Consider the following 18,440-nt stretch of genomic DNA (forward strand, 5'->3'; position numbering starts at 1 on the left):
ATTGACCTCGTCCAATACCAATTCCTTTGAAATTTGTTGGTTCGTTCATTTTAACAATCGCTCCATTAAAGACAAAATCACGAATCACACCAATTAATCGTTCCTTTGTTCCAGCCATTCCTCGAAGTGTCATTCCTTCCGAAAGTCCACCGAGATAAAGTCCACCATTAGCTGGACCTTCAATGGAATTGGTTCCTTGGCCAATCGAGATACAGCCACTTCATGATCATCCATATTCAAAGAGATTCTTAAGAAAAAGAGACAATCAAATGTTAAATTATTTTCTTTCTTTTCTACCAAATCATCTAATTAATTGTTAATCAATTGTTAAATTTTAATTACTTTCGATTCCTTTTCGATATGGTGACTGTATGGAAAGCACCATCGTTCACTCGGACCTCTGATATAAGTAAAGTTTCACCCGAACCTCCATTGAAACGAGCCTCAAGAAGACCTCCGATCACTGCCACTGAATAGTAGTGCTAATTTATGGAAGACAATTGTTATTTCAATTGCAATCAAATTAATGAGATTTTATTGTAACAGTAAAGCAATTGTATTAATACTTACATAATCTCGAGCCTTTTTAGTTTTCCCTTGGAAAGTGGACATAATCAGTAGAGTTTCCGATTGGTTTGTTTTAAAGGTGAAACTAAAGTCGCTCTCTTCTCCAAGAGGTCGACTATTCAATTCCAAGTAACCTTGACCTGTGAACTTGACAATTCGAGAGGTTCGATCTCTACAACCCGGAATTACACCGTAATTCTCAATGCTCAGTAAATTCAAAGGAGTTGTATCGATCTGAACATCTTTCATACATCCCAGGAAGTGTTTGAATGTATTGAGTGTCCAAAGATCTTGAGTGAAATTAGGGGTCACTCCACCAAAGTAAATTGGGACATGATTGAGATCCAATTGACTTTGACCTTGAGGAGCACTTCCTTCTAGAACTTCATCTTCTACCGATAAAACTCCCAACCATCGATCTCTTTCAGCAGCTAATCGAACCCACTGTCCATTATTGTATCTCTCCCGAGATCTTAATTGTAATCGTGATCCAGATCCAAGATTAAATTGGTACAATACTCGCCCGTCTTGAAGGGAAATGGACACGAAATCTCCAGTGTCTGGGTTGCCCGAGAAAAAGATGATCGCGTCTTCATCAAATGATCTGAATTGCAGAGCGACGATATACTTTTCTCTGTCATATCTTTGGATCTAAAGTGAGAATCAAAATTATTATTATTATTACTTATTAATAGTAGAAATTGATTTGTATCTCAATCAACTGATCACTTACCTGATCCATTGTAGCATAAGAACCTTCACCTTTGAACTGGAATGTTCCTGGATCAATGAGTTCGGTCACACCTTCCATGCAACCTCGACATCCTTGTGAGGTTTTAAAGTTCCAAAGGCCAATTCGTTGATCATCTAGATAAACTTCGTACAAACAGCCGGTGAATCGTCGGGTCTTCATTATGGTCGGAGCTTCAAAGTTATCCGGTAGACCGCCGATAAACAGGTTCGCGTTCCCATCCAAGTCCATTTTACATGATTTAGGGTCAGATGATCCCGTTACTTCATGAGTGTCTCCTTTATGTGCTTCTGTTGATGGTTGGACACTTAAAGTCACTAAATTGTTGACTCGGTTCATTTCAATCTTGTACCAGTGTCGAGATCGTAACAAGTTCCCGTCATTGGATTCAATGATTGTCGGATGTTCCAATGATTTAGATCCACTTCCTGTATTCCATGTAAACCGAATTCGTCTATTGATCATTTCCAATGCCATGAAATCAGAGTTTGTATTCGATGATATGAACAAAATCAACGAATTAGGAACATCTTCTTTGATTGCGTAGTTAAGACTAATTGTGTTCGTGGCCGATGGTTGAGTTGGTGATCGATAAGATTTCACACAAATCTCATCTCTTTCTGCTCCTAGTGAGACTCTTATCGAAGATGCTTTTTGACGAGACAAAAGGATTCGATGTTTCAAATCGGTAAGATCAAGTTCGAATCGAGTTCTTAATCCATCCAATCGTCTTTTAAGATTTTCCGAGTTCACCATAAATCGACTTGATTCTCGAATATCAGCTCGAGATTTATCAACAATCCGAGTGAAATTCTCGATTCCAGAAGCTGTTCCTTCATTAAGTCGTTCGATTCGAGGAGTAAGATCATCAATTATCTTCTTTTCTATTCCATCTATTCTTAAATGAACATGTCCAAGTCCTTCGAGAAGGAAACTCAACGTATGATCAATTTGTTTGATTCTTTCTCGCAAATCTTGAGGTAATTCATCAAGTGCCCGATTAATTAGTTCTAATGCTCGTCGATATGATAACAAATCTTTAGCTAGATTACCAAGTATCAATTGTTTCGATGAAAGGTCACTTTGTAATCTAGGAATTCGGTTGTCGTGAAGATCTCGAGCTGCTTCAAGTAATTCGATGCTTCGATCTCTCGCTTTCTGTGCTTGTTTAGTCAACGAATCGTCGATCCCTGGATAAGCCTCATGATAAGCGCGTTCAGCTGCTTCGTATGCTCGTTTAGCTGATTCTTCGGCTCGAGCTAATGCAACAACAATTCGCTCATAGACTCCAGCCGCTTCGAGAGCGTATTTGGAAAAGTTTTCTGTGTCGGCGAAAAGACCTTTCAAATATTCCAATTGTTTCATCAATTCCAATGAATGTCGTTGACATGGTTCCACATATTTGACAGTATATTCGGGGTTCAATCTCGACAAAGTTGACCTCAAGTGTTCCAAAGCCAATGTGGCATTTCTTAGATCCCGTTCTAAACCAGGAACTAGTCCATGTCGTACAGTCACATCGATCAACATTCCACGAGCGGCATTAATTAGTCGAGCAGCTTCAATCAAACTGGAATTGGCTTGAGATGCATGACCAGAACTGATCCTTAGAACTTCAATCACTCGATCACGAATTCTTTGTCCTTCGTTGATTCGATTCAATGTTAACTGGACTGGTCTTTGTACTCGAGTTTGAACAATGTTGAAAATCTCTGATAATCTTTGCTGCAATCGATCTAATCTCTTTCGGAAATCTCGATCAACATTCGGTGATCTAAGAAGACCAATTATCTTCTCAAGTAAAGTCTTAGATAATCGATTCTCTCTTGAGGCTTCATCGAGTCGAGGTCGATAGTTTTTCAAATTCAATTCGGCGATAATTTGTTCAGCACGGAAAAGATGTCGTTCCAAAGAGAATCCTCCTTTTCCATCGTCCATTCCAAATTTTCGAAGAGCATCAATAATTCGTCTCAAATCGTAAAGTAGATCATTTATATAATCGAGAAGATTTTCAGCATCGTCACCAATCAATTTGGTCTCTTCCACAATCATCGGTAATTTCGCTTCCAAACTCACTGTTCGAATGTACAGCATATCGACCAATGTTTCCAGGTCGAAATTGGAAGTAACATTATAAAGGATTCCTTTACCTTCGTCGATTAGGATCGATTGTCGTTGCAAAGTGTTGAGAAAATGCTTGTACTTGGACAATAAATGCAAGAATTTAGTATAAGGCAAATTTCCCCAATCGGTGGTTGGTAATTCGGCCAATGTCGCGTTAATTGAGTCTAAATCGTCGAGCAATAATCCAGTACATGGACCATCGCAATCAAGACAACCCGATTCAGTTTGCACATGACGAGGTAAACAAATTGAACAATCGCGACCTCGAAAACCCTCTTTGCAAGCACATTGACCAGTTCGAGGGTCACAACTTGATCCAAATGATCCATAAGGTGAACATGAACATGGAAGACAAAACTCCCGAGCCATTGGATCACCATAATATCCGACATCGCACTTTTCACAACGAGAACCAGTATAACCTGTCGCACAATCTGAACAAACGTAATCGCCTCCAGGCCGAGATTCACAGGTCTCAGCAAACGAGTGACCAGGAAGTGGACATTGACAAGGAATACAAGGTATCCCTTGAGTTGGATCACCAAAGTATCCGGAAGCACAAACATTACAAAAAGGACCTGCAGTGTTATCGGTACAATTGTAACAATGTCCAGTCTCTGGATCACAACTCCGAGATCGATTGTTACATGGACAAGGTTCTGCCCACCCAACTAGATCAATGTAATCACGGGAATCAAGATAATTGGGTTTCCTTTTCCGATAATAACCAATATTTGGATCTTGACAAGATGCACCTCGATATTGGGGTGGACAGAAACATTGTTCAACTCCAATGGCGGTGAAATTAACTGGCACCGAGTTCAGAACTCTCAGATCCTCAGCAACATCAAGAGTCACGTCGGTTAAACGGGCTGATTGTACATCGGGTCCAGATGAAGCTCGAATCAGAATATTCTGGACTTTTTGAAGAGCAATCATCAAATGTTTTCGAGTTACTTCAAGTCCTGGATTTTCGGCAAGAATAAAAGACGATTCGTGAAGTTGAATCTTGTAAAATTCACCCAAATAAGATGTCGAAGAAGATGAAGAAGATGATGAAGATGATGATGATAGAGATAAAGACGATTCTTTATCGAAATGATGTAAAACGAGTCTTTGGTTTCCTTGAATGATGAATAAAGGATAACGATTGAGAACCGAATCAGGGAATCGAGAATCTTGACGAGATTGAATTCGAAATGAGAGAAAACCATTGTAAGAATTAACTTTATCTCCAATAAATTCTTTTGGTAATTGCCAATAATAAGGTTGATCAGAAATGTAATTGCTTCCAATCACTTGTTTCGAATCTGAAGAATCAGGAATCACATTATAGCCCATTTTTAATTCCGCTGATTGTCCACTTATTCCAAAGGTCACTTCTTTCGGTGCGCTGGTGATTGTTGTCCAAGTTAATGATGATTGTTCACATCGAGAAGTTTTCTCGAAACAAAAGCAACTGAAACATCCAAGTGGATTCATCGCCGAAAGAGAAAATGTCGCGTCTTTACATCGATCACATCGTCGTCCCATTGTGTTCCTTTGCACGAACATTGTCCAGTCTCATCACATTGACAAATAGTCTCTGGATCACTTAGTCCAATTACCGATCTCAGGTCAAGTTTACAAGAAGAATCTAAGCTTCCGGTGGATGACAATCACATCGACGACAATTTGAAATCGATAATATCCAAATCGACATTTAGAACAGTCTTTGCCTTCGAATCCTTCTAAACAAACACATTCTCCCGTTTTATTGTGACACTGGTTATTAACCGATCCTTGGATATCACATTCACAAGCTTTGCAACCTTCGACAATGTCCAGTCCATAAGTACCGGAGCACAATCACGACAATCTCGACCCGCAGTGTTGGGAGGACATTCACATCGACCCGTTTCTGGGTTACAAATGTGATTCGCTTCGTAACATTGGTCACACTTTGACATCCACTGGGTGAGAATCCATAGAATCCACTTTTACACGAGTCACATTTAGAACCTCCGATTCCTGGTTTACATTCACATTGTCCAGTTAATTGATCACAAATTGATGATGTTGATCCAATTGGATTACAATCACAAGGTGAACATCCTTTTCCTGAATCAAGATTCCAGAATCCAGATCGACATCGATCACAAGCTCTTCCTTCAACAAATGGCTTACATTTACCTTTAGATAAGAAGACAAGAAGAAAAAAGATTAAATCATCAAAATTATTTCTCTCTCTTTCTCTTTCTCTTTCTTCATTTACTTACATTGACCACTTATTTCATCACAACTTTTTCCTTCTGATCCTTTTGGATGACAATCACAAGGAAGACAACCTCGAACTGAGAATCCATAATAACCTTCGAGACAATGGGAACAGTGTTGACCAAATATTCCTGGTTTACAATGACACTGACCAGTAATTGGATCACAATCAGACGAAGATGAACCAATTCCATTACAATTACATGCTGGACATCCCAATTCAGGATTCCCATGACCAACAGCACATCGATCACACAATCGACCAGTGAAATTGGGCTTACATGAACACTGACCAGTCTTTGGGTCACATTGAGGGTCATTCGATCCTGACAAATCACAGTTACAAGGTTTACAATCACCCAAACTTGGATTACCCCAATGATGAGGTAAACATTGATCGCACTTCCATCCAGTCGTATTGGCCGCACATCGACATTGTCCAGTTCGTGAATCACAACCTCCAACCACTGAAGTGTCCACATTTGGACCACACTCGCAGGGGAGACACTCGCCCCCAGGAACACTTGGATCACCATAATAACCCTGCTTACAGATTTCACACTTGTCTCCAGCATAAGGCTCGATACAAGCGTCGCAAATGTAATCGTCTCCTTTTTCCGTGAGGACACAAGTCGGTGAAAAGTTGTTCGAACTCAAGGTCAATGGACATGCACACGGCTTACAGTCTTCCGGTGTTCCACGAGTCGGATCACCATAATAACCTTTCTTACACTTGGAACAACCTGTACCTTCCGTGTTGTGTAGACACTCTGAACATTCACCGGTGAAAGGGTCACAAGATTCCGCGTGATTGTTACAATTGCACTTCTCACATCGACCTCCGACCAGAATATTGTTCACCCTTCGGTAACCTGGTGCACTCTAAACACGATAGTCCCATGTAACCCTCAGGACAATCACAAGACTCGCTCCAGTTTGTTTGTTCAGAGACTTTGAGTCTTTCGATGCTTGTTCCATCTCGACATTGTACATGGACCCTTCGATCTGGTCCGTGTGGAACTTGGCTCGAATCAACATGTTCCGTAAATTGTACAGAACCAAAGTGAACTCTTCTCGAGACACTGGTCTCACTCGACGTCCATCACCGTCCAAAATGTACCAACCGTTTTCTCGCAAAGGTAAAGTCAAAGTCACTTTATCCTCGTTCTCATTTTTGTCATATCTCTTCCAGTTGTAACCAATTCTCATCACATTTTCCGGTCCACCGTCCAGAATAATGTCCGCATCTTCAGTGTAGTAACCGGAAGTGTCTCCTCTCAACACCGTGTATCCAATCATGAACCTCAGGTCACCCCCGTAAGAGTAAAGTTTCTCACCAAGGTAAGAATCAGGAGCCATCCAATAGTAAGGTGAAGACATTGGCTGCATGTCGTCATCAGCGATCACCAAGTGTTCAGATTTTCGTGTTGGAGTGACCACTTTCTTGCCAGAGAAATCTGATACTTTCCAAGCTTCCAGGTGAGCGAGAGATGAGATCACCTCAACTCCCCAATCGGAGGATTTACACGAAGATGTCGCACCGAAACAGAAACACGGGGCACATCCATCGGGATTGTCCGCCGATAGATCAAAGTAACCTGCTTTACATCGGTCACATCGATTCCCTTCGACATTGGCCTTGCATACACACGTTGGACCATCACAAGCCTCAGGGTTTACGACTCCCGCTCCGTTACAATGACACGAGTCACACCTTGGATAATTGCGATAACCTGGAGCACAAGAGTCACAGTATTTACCTTGGAATCCTTTCTTGCAAATGCAATCACCCGCTTCCAGTCCCGTTAGAACATGGCTACTGTCCTTTATACAATATTCGGTAGTTCCTCGACCTCGACATTGACATGGTCGACATGGGGCAGTCTCATTATTAATCGAGCTACTTGAGGAACTCAATCCTTTACCTGGACGGAAATATCCATCTTCACATTGATCACAATTGTTTCCCGTTGTATGAGATTGACAATTTATACAAACACCTCCGCCCGATCTAAGGCCATGAACATTGACACTTCCATTACGAGAATCGACATTTTTATCGTAAATACATTCACTTGAATGTCCATGACATTGACATGCTTTTGGAACATGAGAAGAAACAATTAGAAATTAGTTGATTGTTTTCTCTCTTTTCTTTTCTTCCCTCTTTTCTTCCCTTACCTTCACAAATTGCGATATTTCGTTTGGTTGCCTGACGATATGGTCGTTGATTGAATAATGGACAACACTTTTCACAATTATCGCCACAAGTATTATGAAGACAATCACATTTACGAAGTAAAGTTGCTCGATCCACTGGACAAGCTCTTGCGTGACCATTACAAATACATTGACCAATAATCTCAATATTTTGTAAAGTATAATAAAGCTGAGAATCAATAGAAAATCAAATCATAAAATCATTAGAATCTAAAGTATTGTAGACACAAAGCTCTTACCTGATTAGCCGATGTTAAATTGAATCGATCTGAATATGAAAACAAATTCTTCTCATCCCATGGAACCGAAACCTTTTGTAATCGTAATCGTATGAATCGAGCCTTCATAAACTGTTTCAATGTCTCTGAAAAGAGATTAGCTCCTGGTCGACCTTCACTCAATGAAAGATTCACCTATTTAGAGATACAAGATTAGAGATTGAGAGATTGAGAGATTAATAGAGATTATGAGAAAGAAAGATAAAGAAATTGACCAATTTACTTCTCCATATTGAAGTTGTCTCAATGTTGAATAATATGAAGTACAAATAACTTCATCATCTGATCGGTAATGAGGAGGATGAGATGCAATTGGTTTAGTGCTAAAGAAACGCCAACAATCAGTGTTACTTATTGCGAAAAACTGCCAAGGTTTATATTCAACTCCATCAATTGACCTTTCGATTATCCAATTTCCAGGTAAAGGTGATCGTCCAGCCTTAATTTTGACCAAATGAATTTGAAAGACTTGCTTTAAATCAACAGTGATTGTTACCCATTCATATTTATCGCTTTTCTGTAGAGTTGGACTTTGCCACCACGAACTTGTACCATCGATAACATTTGATATCGGATGTCGTCTATCGGGATTTAAACTGGTCGCATCACAAACACCACATTCATTGTCTCGAGTCAATGAGGGATAACAATAAGGCTCTGGACCAACTTGACCACAGGTCGAGTTGACAGTTATTATTGATCCTTTAGCGAGATCAAAAGTCTCGGGATAAAAAGCTTCAATGTCACCTAATAGTCAATTGTTATCGATCAGTTAATTAATAATTAACGGATCAATTGAGAAAATAAGCATTTAAACTGGTCAACTGGTCAACTGTTACTTACTTGAATCAATTGGAAGATCTGATCGAGAAGAAGAAACAATTTGTCCTGAATTCAATTGGAAACTTATCACAATCACACATATGAACAATGGATTAACCATAATTATCACTTTTTATTATCCATGTGGTGGATTAAAATAGACGATTAATACATGTATTATATCAAGAAAACTTTTCTCTTTTTCTCTTTTCTTATTCTTCTTCTTATTATTATTGGTCCAGAATAACGTTGATTATTCAGATACATTGAGATGTTTAGATCGTGGGTTGTTGATCCAGTCCTGTTTACCTGTTTTCCAGGTAAATTTGTATTTAGAAAACGGGAAAAGTCAGAAAAGATAAACGAGAAAGAGAAAGAGAAAGAAAGATGATAAAAGATTGACTCTAATTCCATTTATGGTTACAACTTTATCGAGTGGGTGGTCAAGATAAATTCGGTTATCATCTTAATCCATTTAAATTTCACAATTTCATTTTTTTCGTTAGCATCTGTTTATCGAACTCATGAGTACTGTACCTTTGTCATTCAAGTCGAATGCTGATCAAGGTTAATAAAGTTCATTCGAGTACAATAAGTATCACAATCAACTTTTCTTTCGGTTACAAAATCCACCGAATCATCAAATAAGTTCACGAAACAATTAGTGAGATTAAATGAACACCAAAACAATCAAAAGTTCATGAACATCTCACCATAATAATAGAAAATTCATTGAGCATTTAGAAAATAAACCCATCAAACAATTAGAATTAAAATAAATTTAATTGAAATAAATCGAAAGTCCATCGACTTGTGAAATTTTGATCATATTACAAAAGATTAAAGTTATAATTTAATTCACATGGACTAGAATTAAATTCATCATGTAATTGTATAAATTCATATCCTTTACAAAGTCTAAGCAATTAAATCTCGTTGAACTGTTATCGTTACCATCAAGAAGTAAATCTAAATTAAAATCGGCCAATTAACTGCCAGGTAAATCGACAGGATAAGTTAATTAAACTGTCTACGATATTTACCTTAGACATTTGAACCATATCTCAGTTAATTGTTAACATTGATGATATTAAATATCAGAATGAGGAAAAAATTTCTAACCATATGAATAGAAATGGTTAATAATAAACAGCCAAGTTAATTTATATTAGATTTAATTACAATTTAATTTGTTTACTAGGAAGATGAAAAAATAAGCTTATTTCCTGGATACATAATACACAAAATTGTAACCACAATTTACCATAATAATATAAATACATTTCGATAAGCAAACAATTAGTTAATTGTTAATCGTTGGTAATTACAAGGTAATATTTACATTCCCCAATTTAACTTCTCTGTCAATTGTTATATTTTTTTTTCTTCATCGTTACGATTAAATTAATTTTAATTTCTAATCTTAACCATCGTAACTTAAGCTAATACGTTTCACTCAATTGATCATCATGATTAACTGAATTCAAATTGTATCAATAGTAAATATTAAAACTAATTGAACAAAAGTAATTATCAATTAATATGATTAAATCACGATGATAATAATTTACGATTTCTCTGGTTAATCAATGTTAATCGGTCCATGAGTAGTCTTATTTAACTTTAATTGTTGCAACGGACCTTTAATTAGTGGCCATTAAATTGTTTATATCTACTGATAGTAATTAATTTTCTAATCTGATATATGATTAAAATTTGAACAATTTAAAGAATTAAAAATGATCTTTTAATGATTTTCTCTCCATCATTACTAATCCTTTACCAGAACAATTCATTAAATCACAATTTTGGACAATTAACGATTTAATTTGTTCACCAATGAATGAGAAATAAAAATATTAGGTGATTAATAAAATACATTTATTGCTTTCTAATCACAATCAATTGATTAACATTTCATGTTCTCTATTAACTTTCTCACTATTTCATTTTCTTTTGTTTCTCTCTCTCTCTCTCTCCCTGAGTTTTTATCATCTTCTTTATCACTTGCTACTTATTCATCATTCCATCTCCTTCTTCCTGTTCCCTCTTCATGGTTTTCTCATAAATTGATGTTAGATGAAGATGATTAGAGTTTTTTTATTGTTTTCTTTTTTATGTTGCTTGTCTATTTTTTTTCTTCCATTCTCTTTGTCTTTCTATTACCATTGTGTTGACTGACTAACGAATTATTATTTTTTGTTTTATTATCATTTTTTCACCTTGAGGTGTGAATTTGATAGAATTGAATTGTAATCTGAACTTGGTGCTGGGAGAAGTAGTGAAGATGTTGGAGCAAGTGATGAGATTGTATTGGATGTTGATGGTGTCAGGGAAGATGATGGTAAATAAGATGTTATCAAAGATGAGGATGAATGAGATGGTCTTAAATTTGAAGTATTAGCTTCAGACAAGAGAGAATGAGATGAGAGTGAAGATTGTTGGTGTTGGTGTTGTTGTGCGATACTTGATTGTGGTGTTAATTTAGTTGTAGATGTTATCGTTGGGTTAATTGTCGTTAGAGATGACGAAGATAATTGTTGTAACGGTGGTTGATGGGTGTGGTTATTGGCATCAAAGGTAATTGGTTTAATTGTGTTTGTGAAGCTTGGCATTGGATTTGATAGTATTAATGAAGATGATGAAGAGGAAGATGATATTGATGATAAAGATGATGACTTTTGATGTTGTTGTTGTTGTTGTTGTTGTTGATGTGGTGTTGACATTGATCCAATTGATGTGATTGATGAATCAATTTCTGTAATTATATTGTTACTGGAGTTAATTGTTATCGGCCTAATAGGATTACTATTTAGATTACCAGAAAATGGTAATGATATTTTATTTGCTGCTAATTGTGAGGATGTTGAAACAATCAACGGATTTGCTGATGGTCTAATGTTTGATTGTGAGATATGATTTCCAATTGATTGTTGTGGTTGTGATTGTGATTGTTGCAGCCCAAGAGTATTTGATGAAAATAATGAAGAGGATGTTGATACATTTGGAACAGGGGATACCTTGGATGTTCCCATGGTTATCGTTGGTTCCAGGAGTAGATGAGGTTTATTGTGAGGTGTAAGAGCAGCTTTGGTTAAATCACGAGCAAGTTCACGGGTGAGAGATGATGTTGGGTGGACATTGATTGGTTTACCTTTGGGCCGAGATTCAGCTTCCAAAAATTCAACAAACATTTTAGATAAAGATCCAGAGGTACCTGTGGTGGGTTCATTGGTGTATGAGGAAGTTGATGAAACATCTATTGAAGAAGATGATGAATGATGATGATAACCAGTTGATGAAGTAGTAGTTGTAGTAGAAGTTTGTAAAGGCGCTAATAGAATGGATCCCGCTGATGTTACCGCTGTAGATGAATGAGATGTTGGGTTAATTAGTGAGGATGAACCGGAAGAAGTGAAAACATCAAGGCCAAACTTACTCGTTGGACGTCCAAAGGATAGACCTGCACGGATCATTTCCTGTTCATTAAAATCTAACACTCGGGCCAATAAACGTTCAACTTCATGCTTTTTATCATTGGGTGTACCAAAATAGCCTAGGATCAGGTTTTTAATGACCTGCTTGTCAACCTTTCCTTCAAAACTGGCTTTCAAATTAGCTTTGTCCACCTCAAGGTTAGATATTTGTTTCTCTTTGTCGCAAACTATGTCACCATTGTGTGTTTGTCAATTATCATTATCATCATTACAATACATTAATATTCATTGTGTTATATGCACATGATTATATGACATGTAGTTGTTGTTGTTGTTGTTGGTGGTGGTGTTGTTGTAATGTATTTTTATGAGTGCGTTTATTATTTACGTAGTTTGTATGTAATTTTTTGTTGTTGTTCATGTTGTCAGTTATTGTTGAGTATGTGATTAAGTTTGATTGTTGTTCATGTTGATGATAATTTAGTGGTTATAATAGAAAGCGGGTGGAGAAATGGGAGAGGGAAGAGAGAGAGAGAGAGAGAGAGAGAGAGAGAGAGAGAGAGAGAGAGAGAGAGAGAAAAAGTTTTCTTTTTGTTGGTTTATTTGTTTTTTTTTCATCGATATTATTACTTACATGTTGATTCAAGATTCGCACATTCGCACTAAAAACAATACTGTAAATATTATTACTAATATTCCCTCAAGTTTATTGTAATGGTGATAATTAAGGTGTGGGCGATGATGATGATGTTGATTGAGCTTTTCTGATGGTGAAGATGATGATCATTTTGTTAATAATAATTTACTATTTCGTTTGGACGATTGAATGTGTGACGGTCGATGAGTTTCACATTAAGTACTGGATTAAAAATTGATGAACCAATACCTGATGTAATACTCATAGACCAAATCACACTTTGATCATTTCATTAATCGTTGAGGAAAATAATTAACTTCAAGTTTGGAAGTAATTAAGACAATGATGATTATTATGATGAGAGATTTGAGTGAGTGAGAAAGATATGATTATGATAAAGATGAAGAGAGAGAGAGAGAGAGAGAGATGGAAAAGAGTAAAAAAAGAAATGATAATAATAATGAACGAGGAAAACGAAGACTAGTCTTTTGGTTTATATAACATGGAAAATATCAAAGATGAAAAAGCCACTTACTCAGTATTTATACTAACTCACTCACTCTCTCTCTCTCACCACCTCTCTTATCATCTTCATCTTCTTCTTCTTCATCATCATCTTCTTCTTCTCTCCCTCTATTAGTCTGCAGAAAAAAAACCGTATAACCACAGTGAGGGTGTTTCATAGTGAGCAAGGAGGCGGAGGAGGAGGAGATGGGGAAAAGTTTCCAGTCAGTGGATTATTTTTTCTTATGATATTTCAAACCAATCGATGCAACTCAGTAAAACGGTAGACATTTCATTAACCAAGGTGGGATCCGAGGCGGTACTCACATGCTACAGTCTTGCTTTTTTTCTGCCTCATCATCATCATCATCTTTCCCTTCTTAATATTCACTCACTCTTCCGCAGAGATATGATACAACGTGTATGCATAGACACACACACACACACAACACTCACACAATACTCACAGACTATTTGTGAACATCAACAATTAATGTTGGTTGAAAACAAAAGTTTCACTTGGAATTTTCAAAATAACAATCATAATGTTCATTCATCATCTAAATCATCAAAATTTTACCTACGATGATTGTTGTTTTTTTTTCTCTTCTCCTCAACAACTACAGTATATCAGCCATCTCATCATCATCATCATCATCATCGCCATTTTCTTTATCCCTCTTATCTTCCTATCATTTTTTTCACCTTTAATCTTTTCAAACCACAGTTTCTACAATTACAGGTAACATACTAAGCAACATGATCAATGTTACCAGAGATTATCAAGTAACATTTTCACTTTAAGAGGATAGAGAAAGAGAGAGTCAACATTTCATCTTTTCTGATGTATATTATGAGAAATATAATTTCAATAATCAATCAAGTAAATTCATGATCATTGAGTTACTATAAATGACCAGAATTTGTGTAGAAAATGAATTAGTAACTGAATAAATTGACTTTGCAAATGCTTCGAGATTGAAGTTACCTGTGTTTATGATGATGATTAATCAAGATATGATGGTGATAAGATGATTACTGTGAATCGTAATAATAAACATGCTATTTGCTTATTATTATTGTTTCACCTTCTTGCTCTTTTATCTAATCATTTCTCCCATGTTAATATCTTTGAAATGTTTTCCATTTTACCTCATTTATTGCTACCTTGATATACCTTGAGTGGGTTATATTACTACTTTTCTTGTTTACAAGGTAAGTTGATATTAATTATCATGGTCGTTTTTTTGTGATGCGACAAAAAAAATAGTGACTTTACAATCTTGAAGCACAACACAAATGATTATGATTAGTTTGATTGAGAATTTTAATCCATTTTCATCTTCATCATCATCTTCATCTTACAGGTTTCACCTAGAAAACTTTTCTTGTTTCTCTCAGGTTGTGAACTATATTAATATTACACAGAGAGAGAAACAGCTTATCAGTTTGGATCAACAAAAAATAGAGATGAAGACAGACGAAAAGAGAATAGAACATTTTGGAGAGAGAGAGAGAGATGATAAGAAAATATCACTAATGATATTAGTCGCTCGATAAACAAGCAAGGTAACAGTATTAAGTGAATTATTTTATTTTTCTCTCTCCATCCTCATCATTTATCCTCTTTCATCTTATCAGTATCACCATTAATAGTAAATGTATTATTATTACCATAGGCATATGTTTCTTGTTGACAAGAGAGAGAGGGAGAGGGAGAGAGAGAGAAAGGTGAAAGTATCAATTTGAATTGTGGGTCCATGCAAACAACATTTTTCAATTTGATTATAATAAACCGGCAAAAATACATCACCATCATCATCATTATTATTATCACAATAATCACCATCATTACAATTATCTTGCTACCCATTAGTTAATTAATGAGAGAGAGCAGCGGTTTCTTAACAGTATCATTGATTTTTACGTTATCACCTTAATACCTTTTTCATGATAATCTTTTAATCTTTCATCTTGAATCAGAGAGAATAAATTGTATTGAGAGAGAAAAGTTAAACTTACGTTCTTGTTTCAAGTTTTGAATAATTTCCTCCTTTTTGTCGATATTTTCTGTCAATCTTGTTGCAGCTTCAAGAGCTTGAGCTGATTCCATAGACTTTTTTTCATACATCTCAACTTCCTGTCGTAAATCATTTTGTATCATTCGCTCTGACTCTAGGGCTGCGAGATGTTGCCTGGTTAAAGAAGAGACTTTTTTTTCATTCTCTGTAAAAGAGAGAGAGAGAGAGAGAGAGAGGAAATAGAACAAAGTTAGTAGATGTTGGCTAATAGATTGATGTACATGTAGAAGTAGTTGTGTGAACATCAACAGCGAAAATGGAACAAAACTAAAATTAATGACAAGGCAATTAAAAGAAAAAAGAACATGAAAAAAATACGTTTTCCTTTTTTTTTCTTTTCTCTCTGTTGTTTTATATTCTTTTCTCAATTTATCTGGTAAATTTGCGTGAATGTTTTTCCATCGATGGAGCTGATACTCGTCTCTCTGCATGTTCGTGGCTAATTAAAAACGTAACACAGTCTAGATTAAATTACAGTGTTTTCCAATTCACTTAGGGGTTAATATGCATCCATGGTTCCAACCATAAGCATTAAACCATTTTTCAAGTTTCTTTCTCTTTTTTGTTTGGTATCAAACCAAATTTTGAGAAAATGATCAAACTGATCTCAGGTCACATTTCGTTTAGTGCAAGTGATATTTTTGCTCACCTTTGAAAGGTATAATAAACCTTCAGAAAGGCTAAAGGTTAGGATGAGTAGCAATAAGAAAATGGGTAAACTTAGAGTCTCAATTCTGGTGAGAGAGATTAGTAGCTTGTTGATGTGGCATAACTAATGGTCAGTTTGTAAAATTAAAATGTTCTTGAGGTTAGAGAGTAAGAACAGTGAAATATTAGTTACTTGAAAAGTGACCAATCAATTCACCTTGTAAATGAATTTGATAAAATTTTACCAATTTCGGTTCTACAAGATGAAGAATCGGCTTTTCGAGCTGATATAAATACGTCCAATTTACTAATTGAACATTTTACATGTGAAGAAATGAAAGAAAAAAAACTGTCGCTTATTTGATTAGTTGACACTTTAGATAGAAGAGCCGATCAATTAATGCCATTGACATTCTAACTTTTCCGTTGTTTTTTTTCATGTGTAATTAGAATGTTGTTCATTTTTTTCATCCTGTAACCATTTCAATCGTTTTCTTGATGATGTCCACACATTTGGTATCATTAAGGTTCGACTTATTTACCTTTTTGTATCTGTTCAATTACGAGCTGTAAATTTGTAACCGATGCTGTTAACCGATGGACCTTGTCATCTAATTTGGAGACATCATCTAGAGCTGCATCTCGTTCAGATTTTAACTGTTCCATTCGTTCAGACCAATTGGTTGGTTGATCAACTTCTCTGATACAATTTTTCAATTGTCCGATAGTTTCAAGAGCTTGATTCAATTCGTTCCTGGCTTTTGATTCTCGATCTTCAAGTTCCAATATTTCACTTGTATAATCATCTTCAACAGTAATTAGGCGTTCTTTTAATCTTTTCAGTTCATCGGTTAACCTTTTCTGTTCTGAGATTAATTTTTCATAAGATGACTTGTCAATAGTAACCGTTTCTACGATATTGGGAATAGAATCATTATCAGGCTTTGAATTTTCAATACCAGGGATACTATTGTTTCTTTTTTCATCAGTAAATTGAGTAATTTCTCTTGGTAATTCCATGGTTTCGTTTTCTATTCCATCGTCCTTGCTTAAATCAGTCTCCATTTCACTTGTCTCATAAGATAAATCTTTCTCTGTCTCAAGGTTTTCTTCTGTTTTCAATTCATTATCATAATTGGCATCATCTCCAGCGACACCATCATCACCACTTCCCTTGTTGGTATCACCACTTTTTTCACCAGCACCACCATAATCTTCAACTTCTATTCCACCAGAATCACTGAGAATTACTTCTGATTGCATGTTCACTTGGTCTACATCACCGGTTTCATTGGCCATCGAAGCTTCCGTTAAATTATATCTTCTATCTTTAAGGTTACAGATATTGCAAGAGTTCGTGTACCCGGTGGTTCAACGAATAAACAAAATAAAATACAAAATAATTAAAAAACAATCACAGAATAATTAATTAAATGAAAGTAGAGATGAGACAAAATCTCAATTAAAATTGACACTCATCAGCTGATCGCACAACCTGAAGCTCCATCTACCGGATAACTTTAAATCCACGAACAAATTGTTAATCGTAATCGAGAGGTTAAAGTCGTGGCCCTTAGCCCCCGATGCCACGGGTTCAATTTCGAGCTGGTCTTTCATCTAGTCCCACAAAATTGAAACTAAAACCTTAATTGTTGAAAACTCTGATAATTAGCATTAACATGAAGCTTGCAATATCCTCTTGTAAACTGAACGGTTAGTTTAGTGGTTAAATTTAATACATTTAAGTTTATCCATATTATTAGGGAAACAATTAATTTCTATTATTTTTGTCACGTTAATTAGTTGAACATTAAATTAATCATTTGTTGAAGTGATTAAGTTGAAATTTTTTAAAGTTCGCTGTTAGTTTCATTACTTTTTGTTTGGTTGGATTTGATTGTCAATTTGGAGATGAAGTGATAACAATGAAATTGTTTGATAATCAAATTGATTGTCAATGTTAAGCAGCCATTTAATCATAATTGTTCAGCCGTTTTGTTACACAATTAATTGGTAACAAAAAGAAGCCCGAAAAAAAGTTTATCGTCTTAGAAAATTTAATCTGATACAAAAAGTATTGAAAGGTTTCCATATACATATCGACCTGATTATTTT

The 18,440-nt window shown here is 35.9% G+C and overlaps 2 protein-coding genes across 2 annotated transcripts; both read right to left on the reverse strand.

Moving 5' to 3' along the window:
* Positions 1-108: 108 nt before the first annotated feature.
* On the reverse strand, positions 109-9,267 carry LOC128390098 (laminin subunit alpha-2-like). The gene is made up of 11 exons (XM_053349762.1): positions 9,040-9,267; positions 8,420-8,943; positions 8,158-8,331; positions 7,880-8,087; positions 6,629-7,797; positions 5,701-6,580; positions 5,261-5,614; positions 1,301-5,004; positions 571-1,218; positions 343-482; positions 109-247 (listed from the first exon to the last, which is right to left on the reverse strand). Exons 1-11 carry the CDS (start codon positions 9,137-9,139, stop codon positions 130-132), a joined length of 8,019 nt encoding a protein of 2,672 aa, XP_053205737.1. The 5' UTR covers positions 9,140-9,267; the 3' UTR covers positions 109-129.
* Positions 9,268-10,742: 1,475 nt separating this feature from the next.
* LOC128390125 (thyroid receptor-interacting protein 11-like) lies at positions 10,743-17,813 on the reverse strand. Its single transcript, XM_053349801.1, has 4 exons — positions 16,868-17,813; positions 15,619-15,822; positions 12,458-12,682; positions 10,743-12,382 (listed from the first exon to the last, which is right to left on the reverse strand). The coding sequence occupies exons 1-4, from the start codon at positions 17,622-17,624 to the stop codon at positions 11,229-11,231; spliced, it is 2,340 nt and encodes a 779-aa protein (XP_053205776.1). The 5' UTR covers positions 17,625-17,813; the 3' UTR covers positions 10,743-11,228.
* Positions 17,814-18,440: the final 627 nt, after the last annotated feature.

The sequence above is a fragment of the Panonychus citri genome, unplaced genomic scaffold, assembly GCF_014898815.1.
Source record: "Panonychus citri isolate SS breed McGregor unplaced genomic scaffold, ASM1489881v1 Contig00115, whole genome shotgun sequence".
Lineage (NCBI taxonomy): Eukaryota > Metazoa > Arthropoda > Arachnida > Trombidiformes > Tetranychidae > Panonychus > Panonychus citri.

Coding starts and splice junctions, on each gene's coding strand:
- LOC128390098 (XM_053349762.1), bottom strand. CDS start 9,139: ATGGTTAATCCATTGTTCATATGTGTGATTGTGATAAGTTTCCAATTG. Junction 8,332..8,419: donor GACAACTTCAATATGGAGAA/GTAAATTGGTCA, acceptor ATCTCTAAATAG/GTGAATCTTTCATTGAGTGA. Junction 8,088..8,157: donor ATTTAACATCGGCTAATCAG/GTAAGAGCTTTG, acceptor ATTGATTCTCAG/CTTTATTATACTTTACAAAA.
- LOC128390125 (XM_053349801.1), bottom strand. CDS start 17,624: ATGGCCAATGAAACCGGTGATGTAGACCAAGTGAACATGCAATCAGAA. Junction 15,823..16,867: donor AATTGAACAGATACAAAAAG/GTAAATAAGTCG, acceptor TCTCTTTTACAG/AGAATGAAAAAAAAGTCTCT. Junction 12,683..15,618: donor TCAAAACTTGAAACAAGAAC/GTAAGTTTAACT, acceptor ATGGTGACATAG/TTTGCGACAAAGAGAAACAA.